Source organism: Engraulis encrasicolus, chromosome 1 (genome assembly GCF_034702125.1).
Source record: "Engraulis encrasicolus isolate BLACKSEA-1 chromosome 1, IST_EnEncr_1.0, whole genome shotgun sequence".
NCBI lineage: Eukaryota > Metazoa > Chordata > Actinopteri > Clupeiformes > Engraulidae > Engraulis > Engraulis encrasicolus.
In genome coordinates, this window is record NC_085857.1 from 18,375,569 (window position 1) to 18,384,378 (window position 8,810).

Genomic DNA, 8,810 nt, shown 5'->3' on the forward strand with positions numbered 1-8,810 from the left:
GGTTTTTTTCAGAAAGCTGATAATTTAACAGTGTCTACAATGTAAATGGGATGGGATTTATTGGCAGTAGCCTCACTCCTTCGGTGTTGTGTCTTTCAGGTATCATTTCTGTGAAAAGTGCTTTAACGAGATCCAAGGGGACAGCGTAACACTTGGAGACGACCCAGCACAGCCACAGACGTACGTTTTAAACTCATTCTCTTCTCTCCTTTTGCTTTCCTCTGCTTTCCGCGTGCCTTCTTGTATGTGTTCCCTGTGATTGGAATCCTGAAACATGATCAGTGGCCATTACAGGAAAATGAAATGGCTGTCAAACTTGATAATGATCATCGTAGTAAACAAAAAATGCATGCGGTTGAAACTCCACCGGGTATTTTATTAATCTTGACAATTCTGCATTGATAAATACTTTCATGGTTGATGTTGGATGATGATTATGTTGGCTTTTTATTCATGTATTCTCTATTGCCGAATGTTTGTCTGCAGGATGATTTCTAAAGACCAGTTTGAAAGAAAGAAGAATGATACACTAGACCCTGAGCCGTAAGTAGTCAACACTCTTGTCAATTAAAGTTAACATCACTCCCCCTTTCCACGTCCACAGACCAGAAATATGTGAAAAGTTGCAATCCTCAAAGACTGCCATGCACAATAAAATCGGAGTCATTCAATACAAGATCAAACGGTGACTTTGTTATTCCTTGCTCATAGCAGGAATTATTTTTAACAGCGCATTCACACGTTACGTCTGGCCGTTATCTGTTATGTGTGGTTATTGATCATTTTGCCATTCATTTTTGCATTTGGCCTGATTGCTAATGCCCCCATTGGCTGTGAACCAAAAGCTGTGTTTGGAAAGCGCATCAGAAATAAAGCGCATTATAATGATTCTCGAAGGTTAATAACTGACTTGGTACAACACAGTTTTCAGTGAAAGGTGCATATCTCACATCAAGGCATGTGTGTCAGTGGTCAGGGCAATTATTACCTTCTGTATTTAGGGAAATGTCTACAGGTAGAGTCTGTGTCTTACAGTATGCTGTGGCTGCATCATGTTTGTCAGAAAGCTACTGCAGCACCCCCTGCTGTTCAATATGAGACATCGTTTAAAGTTACCATAGGTATTCCCGCAAAACCAAGTGAGATGAGTGGAGCTCCATAGGTATTCCTGCAAAACCAAGTGAGATGAGAGGAGTTGCTGAGTATTCAGCAGAGCGTTATTGCAGTTGCTTGTCGTCTGAAATTTTACTAATTAAAAAAATAATAATAATAATATAAAGAATAAATAGATTATATTGATTAAAACTCGTCCATTAGAGAGGGAAATGGATTGGGTGAATTGATGGTGGTGTTTTGCATTAAACTGACAAGGCAACATGCAAATTGTCAATGTAATAATGATGTAATTGTTGTTGCCCTAAAACCTCCTTCCCCAGGTTCATTGAATGTAAAGACTGCGGTCGCAAGATGCACCAGATCTGTGTTCTTCATTACGATGTCATCTGGCCAGCCGGGTGAGTTTATTTTAACCCCTTGTGAGCTGGCCTCGGTCGGTCTCTACGGTCACATCTCGTAGGGTCATACACATCCATTGCCAGGAGCTCATCTGCACCCTTTGCTGACAAGTGTTAATGTCCTCCACAGCTTCATCTGTGACAACTGCTTGAAGAAGAGTGCGAAAACAAGGAAGGAAAACAAGTTTTCTGCCAAACGTAAGTCACTGAACGGCCAGGGCAACACTTCCAGGTTTCCCCTTGGCGTCAAAAAGCCTCTCTTTGGGTTGGCTCATTAAGTGCATATCTTCCATAGTCGTACGTAAAGCGTTAACCTCTCTCACATGCCTCCTGATTTTTTATATATATATTTATTTTTTTAAATGCACCGTTCGCAAAAGGTTAGGGGATACTTTTCTCTACTTTGAGGATCCTCTCGAAAGCGAGATATTCATCTCAAGGGGTCTATCCTGTAATAAAAATGGCTTTGCACAAATAGTCATACTTAAGCTCATCTTCCAGCACGGAGGGGCACAGTTGCTGATACTCCAACATGATAGCTAATTCAACTTTGAGTAATTCACTTTCTTATCACAGTTGCTGATACTCCAACATGATAGCTAATTCAACTTTGAGTAATTCACTTTCACAGTTTCACAGTTGCTGATACTCCAACATGATGGCTAATTCAACTTTGAGTAATTCACTTTCTTATAGATGTCTATCTCGAGACCAGAAAGCATAAAAACCCTGCCACAAAATTTGATACAATTGACTCCTACTGAGAACTCAAGACGGGTAGAGAAGCTACTCACCCAAGTAGGACGGGAGCTATGACAGGGTTTTTACTTCCGGATTTTTGACGGCTCTGCTTTCTTGTATTAACGAAAAATATATTACAGAAAAACTATATTACCGAAAGCTAAATATAATAATAATAGTAATGATGATAATAACTTAGTAATGAATAATAAGTTGTTTTATATAGCGGCTTTCATGGAACCTAGGGTCGCTTTACAGAAAGGAGAAGGGGCTGAGGAATTGGGGAAAGAGGAGGGAAGGGTGAAGGACCCTAGGCCTCAGTAAAGAGATGTGACTTGAGGTGCTTTTTGAATGTAGCAGTAGTAGGGGCTTGGCGAATGTGGAAAGGTAAACTGTTCCAGAGGGTGGGGGCAGCAACACAGAAGGCTCTGTGACCCAAGTAATCCCAAGTGTAACTTTTTTGTAAACTTGTGTCCGTCTGTCTTTCATGTGACACAGGATTGCAGTCGACACGGTTGGGCACATACATTGAGGACCGGGTGAACAAGTACTTGAAGAGGCAGGGCCACCCGGAGGCTGGCGAGGTGTTTGTGCGAGTGGTGGCCAGCTCCGACAAGACGGTGGAGATAAAGCCTGGCATGAAGTCCAGGTGGGTCACACTTCTCATCATAACCATTTTTTTACTGTTTAAAGATTTTTTGGGGGGCTTTTATGTCTCTATTAGAGAGATAGAGAGGGAGAGAGAGAGAGAGAGAGAGAGAGAGAGAGAGAGAACGAGAGAGAGAACGAGAGAACGAGAGAGAGAACGAGAGAGAGAGAGAGAGAACGAGAGAGAGAGAGAGAGAAAACGAGGAGAGAGGGGGGGGGGGGGGGGTGTTGGAAACGAGTGGGGAGAGAGACATGGGGAAGGATCTGCAAATGACCCAGGCCGGAATCGAACCCGAGTGGCCTGTGTAGTTGTACAGTGTGCTAGTGAGCCACGGCAGGGCCAGAGAGAGTAGAGAGAGAGAGGTTCCATTGGCCCATTGTTTCCGGGTTCTATTATTGGGGGGGAAATCCCCCTTTAGGCAGACCTAATCAATGCTAGGAGCATTATGACACGCCCCTTTAGGCAGACCGGAACCTGGTCACGTTAGGTGCGCATAGAAACCTATTATGTTGGCATATCTCTATATAAAGAATCTCTGGCAGGGCCTTCTCATCATAACCCATACAGGCCATTCATACCCTGCCTGTGATGCTGTTACAGACATACGCGCAGAACGCTTTACACATTCCAACCGTTGATTCACGTGTAAATGTGTCAAAATACGTATAAAGAGAAAACAATAGTGGATGGGGGAGACGTGCCAAACATCAAAGAGTGTGGGAGGTATGACTGTGTTGACGGTTAGATTGTTTGTAATACTCATGTAATTCACCAAAAAAAGGGTGTGAAAGGGGCTTTAAAGGTCAGCCATGTATTACATGGCCTCAATACTTTTCTGTGTTCAGTTTTTGGATAATGAAAGTGGAGATGTACCGAAATGAAAATTTGTGGCCGAAACCAAAACTGAATAATAATAATCACTTGGCCTAATACCGAACCGAAACAAAATATTACAGTTCAGTTAAAAGTGATCAAAATGTCGGTTTTTCACTATTTTTAACTATTGCTTACAATAGATGTTTACGTAGACATGTTTTCCAGAGAAAATAAAATATATTTGAAATCTTCAAATGAACTAAAATTTATTTCATTAATGCCCATTTTCAATTCATTTTCTATGAGGCCTCCAATTCGGCCACTCAATTGGCTTTCGTCCAAAAGTTTTCGTTTCGATTTCGCTTTCGGCGAATATTCGGTGCACCTCTAAGTGAAAGCCATCTGTCGGTGGTCATATCCATCAAGAATACAAAGCATGAGGGATTGATAGATTATGTGAATAAACATTTATTGGAATGGTAAAGAATACACTTGATGAAGATTTGTGTGATCAATCCTTTATTCTATCTGTTTGATATGGTTCTCTGATGTGTGATATGGTGGTAAATTATCTTGCTGCAGCTTTGAATGCTATCTGGTTTTGCAGCGACTGATGGTTCTCTTCATGATTTGTTTGTACAGTACACATGTGTGTAGAATCACTGTGGCAGTTTGGAATGATATACAGGGTGAGGAAGGCAGAGAGTTTTTTGTGATGGCATTTTTATTGTGATGGTGTTTGGGGACATTCTTCAGGATTTATATACGCGTGTGTGTTTCTGTGCTCCAGGTTTGTAGATACGGGCGAGATGCCAGAGAGCTTCCCATACCGAACCAAAGCACTTTTTGCCTTCGAGGAGATTGATGGTACGGACGTGTGCTTCTTTGGCATGCACGTGCAGGAGTACGGCTCGGAGTGCACCTTCCCCAACACCAGGTGAGATATGACGTCGAATAGACTTAATTGTCATGCCAGCATGGACATTGTCTTTGGTCTCACTGTATTTAAAAAAAAAACACAAATAGACATTCATTCCATCGCTCAAAACAAAAATGCATACACAGATCATTTCATCCATCCATTTGGAAATGGTTCCATAAGGATCATCAGTTTCCCTCTCAAGCGGCTGTGGAATGAACGACCATTTTAAATTCCATTGTCTTCATGTAGTGTTGTCTTGTCTAATCGCATAGCTATATGTTCATGTTTTGTGCTCTATGATCCATATTTGATACTTTCTTCCTCCTCCTCTTCCTCTTCCTCTTTCCAGACGGGTGTACATATCATACCTCGACAGTATTCACTTCTTCAAACCTCGGCTGTTGCGGACAGCAGTCTACCACGAAATCCTAATAGGTTACCTGGAATACGTCAAGAAACTCGGGTGAGTGTCTCCACCCTATTGAAAGTTTTAAACAGTGTCTGAGGATTGACAATGAATCTAGCCATTCTCCCAGGTGGAATCGCCATGAGCAGTTCGGTTCAGTTTATTTTCCAGACACTGCAACAACACATTACATTACATTACATTGCACTTAGCTGAAGCTTTATTTATCCAAAGTGACTTACAGGTGCAATGTGCAGGATTGTTACTATAGTGATTTACAGAATATTGGTTACAGTCCCTGGAGCAATGTGGGGTTAGGTGCCTTGCTCAAGGGCACTTCAGCCATGGAGGAAGGTGTTGGTAAGGGTGGGATTTGAGCCTGCAATGCTCTGATCTAAAGACCAGCGCTCTAACCATTGAACCATGGCTGCCCCACACTCACACAGGATGGGAAGCGAAACAAGACAATTAAACCAAAAACATCCACAAACAAATACAGAGAAATTAACTCCACCTCATCGTTCTTTGTTCCTCCTCCTCCTCAGGTACGTGACGGCGCATATCTGGGCGTGCCCGCCCAGCGAGGGCGACGACTACATCTTCCACTGTCACCCGGCCGACCAGAAGATTCCCAAGCCCAAGCGGCTGCAGGAGTGGTACCGCAAGATGCTTGATAAGGCCTTCGCCGAGCGCATCATCCACGACTACAAGGCAAGCCAGCCGAATTTTTGCATTACATTACATTGCATTGCATTTGGCAGACGCTTTACAACCAAAGCGACTTTCAAAAGAGGACATAATCATAGCCAACATCACTAGCAGATACAAAGTACACAGGAAATATACAGAACAAACAAGTGCAGATGCAAAGAAGGGTTAGTTATTAGTAGTGGCGATGTTAATAGTAGTAGCAATGATGATAGCAGTGGCAGTAACAACAGCTGCAGAAGCAGTAACAATAGCAGATGCTGGATGAGGCCCTTGCTGAACACATCCTTCACCAACACAAAGCAAGACATACTTATTTACATGGCATTGGGTTACTATCCCTGGAGCAGTATGGGCCCTCAGCCATAGAGCGTGGTAGGGTTGGAACGGTTGGATTCAAACCTACAACCCTCTGATCTAAAGTCAATCTTCTTAGCCACTATGCCACAGCAAGCCCGCCTCACCAAGCCAGCCTCAGCAGCAGCAGCAGCAGCAGTAGTAGTGGTAGTGGTTAATAGCCATAGTAGTAACAATAGCAGCCATAGTAGTAACAATAGCAGCCATAGTACCAGTGGTAGAAATAGTATCAGTAGCCAATGGCAGCAGCAGTAGCAATTGAATTATTAGTGGCAATAGCAGCAGTAGCTGCATTAATAGCCACAGGAGCGCACATTACCTTAAGTTGTGTTTGTTATCATACTGGCATATGGCTGGTGTGAATTTCAGTCCTTGTGCTGTGCTGGAGTAGCATTAGTAGCCTCGGTAGTCAGTCTCATCCTAGTGGAGAAATGTTTGATCTAAAAAGGAGAGGAGACAGGTTTTCTTCTTCTCCTGTAAAGTACTTGAAGAGATTTGGGTGTTTTGAGTCAAGTTGAAGATCATGGGCCCAAATCCCATTGGCTTTAATCATCACAGCCTCTTGACATCTGACATCACACTGCAGCTAAGAAAGGATCTGAGGAGATTAACTCAGATAAAATGTGTCCACATCATCTTAAGAAAAGAAAATGTCTAGGCTGCTGCACAGACTTGCATGCTGGTCTTTTCATTTTCTTGCAGAGCACACAACCTTTTTTTTATTAGTTAATATTTGGATTTTAAAGATGCCTGACGAGTCTCCTATGGGCTGCTTTTGCATACAGTTTCCCCTGATAGGCTTCATTGAATTGTGCATCTACACGTAAGTCAGTCTAGCTAATTTCGTCTATTATTCTCCTTGTTCAACAAAAATCTAGATCCAGTGAATTTAATTTCCATCACAATCAGTTGTCTGAGTATACAGAGGTGAACAACATTCATTCAATGGCATGATGACGTCTTGACCTTATGGTCCTCCTCAGATTCCTCCAATCTGAGAAAGACCGCAAGCTCGAAACGTCACCATGCCATTGAATGAATAAGGGCCAGGGGGGGTGTCGCATACAGAAGTTTGTGCACAGAGGCATGACAGCCCTGCAACAGCCAAGCTAGGGCTAACTCCTTTGCTGCCCACTAAATGCCTGCATGTTGTGAATCTCTAAACTCTTCCCCTCTTCGCTTAACCCCCCAAACCTCCTGAACTATCCTCAAGCAGGCCATGGAGGACCGTAGTCCATGACCCCTACCCATTGACCACAAAATGTCCTTTACCTTTGAGTGTCCCTGACAACCCACCCCCAATCCCCCGCTTGGCCTTGCAAAAGAAAGTTTGCAAAGTTTGAATTGCGGCATTTCAGTCTACTGACGTTGCTGCCTGAATTATCCCTTATAACTCTTCCCCGTCTCTTCTCTCCTCTGTCTCCCAACCCAACAGGACATCTTCAAGCAGGCCACGGAGGACCGCCTGAGCAGCGCCAACGAGTTGCCGTACTTCGAGGGCGACTTCTGGCCCAACGTGCTGGAGGAGAGCATCAAGGAGCTGGAGCAGGAGGAGGAGGAGCGCAAGAAGGAGGAGAACACGGCCGTCTGCGAGACCCCGGAGGTGAGAGGTCACGTCCACCAGGCCAAGCCCGGGCTCCTGTCTATTACTGTTTTCAGGCCACCCAGAATGGTGCCGGTGTCCATTCCCACACCAGTTTCGTTTGGAACTAAAGTGCTGCCAACTAGGGCTGTCCCTAACGATTATTTTTCTCCCGATTATTCTATCAACTATTTTTTTCGAATAGTCGCGATTATTTATTTATTTATTTTTGGAAGGGAAAAACTGTGACATGCCACTTAATTTTGACCTGAAAAAATAACAGACAAATAAAGCAGAGTGCACCTAGGGCCTATTAGGACAATGATTTCTAAAAAAGAAAAAAAAGAAAAAAGAAAAAAAAGGGGACATTGTATAAATTAGTCATAGACTATAATACATACAGGCCTAATATAATATCTAGGCCTATTTGTTTCAGTTCAAATCAAGTAAGCTTATTAGCCTACATTTACTGATGTATAAAGAGGCCCAAGTTATACAGTATTAGGAAAGTGGAAACAAATATGGGCCACTATAGGTTAGGGTAAAGGCTACCAGAGATTTTATGAGTAGCCTGCAAGGAAAGAACGTCGAGGCTACTCTGTCCATGTCATTCTGTTGACGCACCAAAACCCAGCTGGTCCCTAATAACGCGCTATCCCCTTTCTGTCGCTAATATAGACCCAGTTAGTAATTGCAGCACGACATAATTATGACTTATTATATTATTAGAATAATATTACTATTTATTTAGACCTGCAGTCGGCACAAACAATATTGAATAGTGCGAGGTGAACTTCGTGCACCGTCCGTGGAGGAGAAGGGAAGAGACCTTTCTGAATCAGGCATGCATTCCTCTCACTCCTCCACATCTCACGCTGTTGGCCGGAATATGCACACTTCTGTTGTCTTCATTTACTTTTTAACTTTGTATACAAGCTCTTCTACAAACACCCCGACCACTGTCACCCTAAAGGTGTTGAATATTGCGTCTATAACATGCACATTACGAATCATTGCTTTATCTCCCTGTCGTTGCTATGCACGCCGCCAGCATAGCGACAGTATAAAGCAGTGTGAAATATACCGCGCGTCTCGATCTGAAAAACTTTCACTTC

The 8,810-nt window shown here is 43.1% G+C and overlaps 1 protein-coding gene across 1 annotated transcript in view; it reads left to right on the forward strand.

The window, feature by feature from the left end:
• Nucleotides 1-8,810, forward strand: part of crebbpa (CREB binding protein a) — an 89,202-nt gene that overhangs the window by 72,160 nt on the left and 8,232 nt on the right. Inside the window, exons 19-27 of the mRNA XM_063198309.1 lie at nucleotides 100-180; nucleotides 487-543; nucleotides 1,437-1,514; nucleotides 1,645-1,712; nucleotides 2,754-2,904; nucleotides 4,511-4,657; nucleotides 4,992-5,105; nucleotides 5,594-5,759; nucleotides 7,549-7,716. Of these exons, the coding sequence (XP_063054379.1) occupies nucleotides 100-180; nucleotides 487-543; nucleotides 1,437-1,514; nucleotides 1,645-1,712; nucleotides 2,754-2,904; nucleotides 4,511-4,657; nucleotides 4,992-5,105; nucleotides 5,594-5,759; nucleotides 7,549-7,716 (1,030 nt within the window). The remainder of the gene's footprint in view (nucleotides 1-99; nucleotides 181-486; nucleotides 544-1,436; nucleotides 1,515-1,644; nucleotides 1,713-2,753; nucleotides 2,905-4,510; nucleotides 4,658-4,991; nucleotides 5,106-5,593; nucleotides 5,760-7,548; nucleotides 7,717-8,810) is intronic.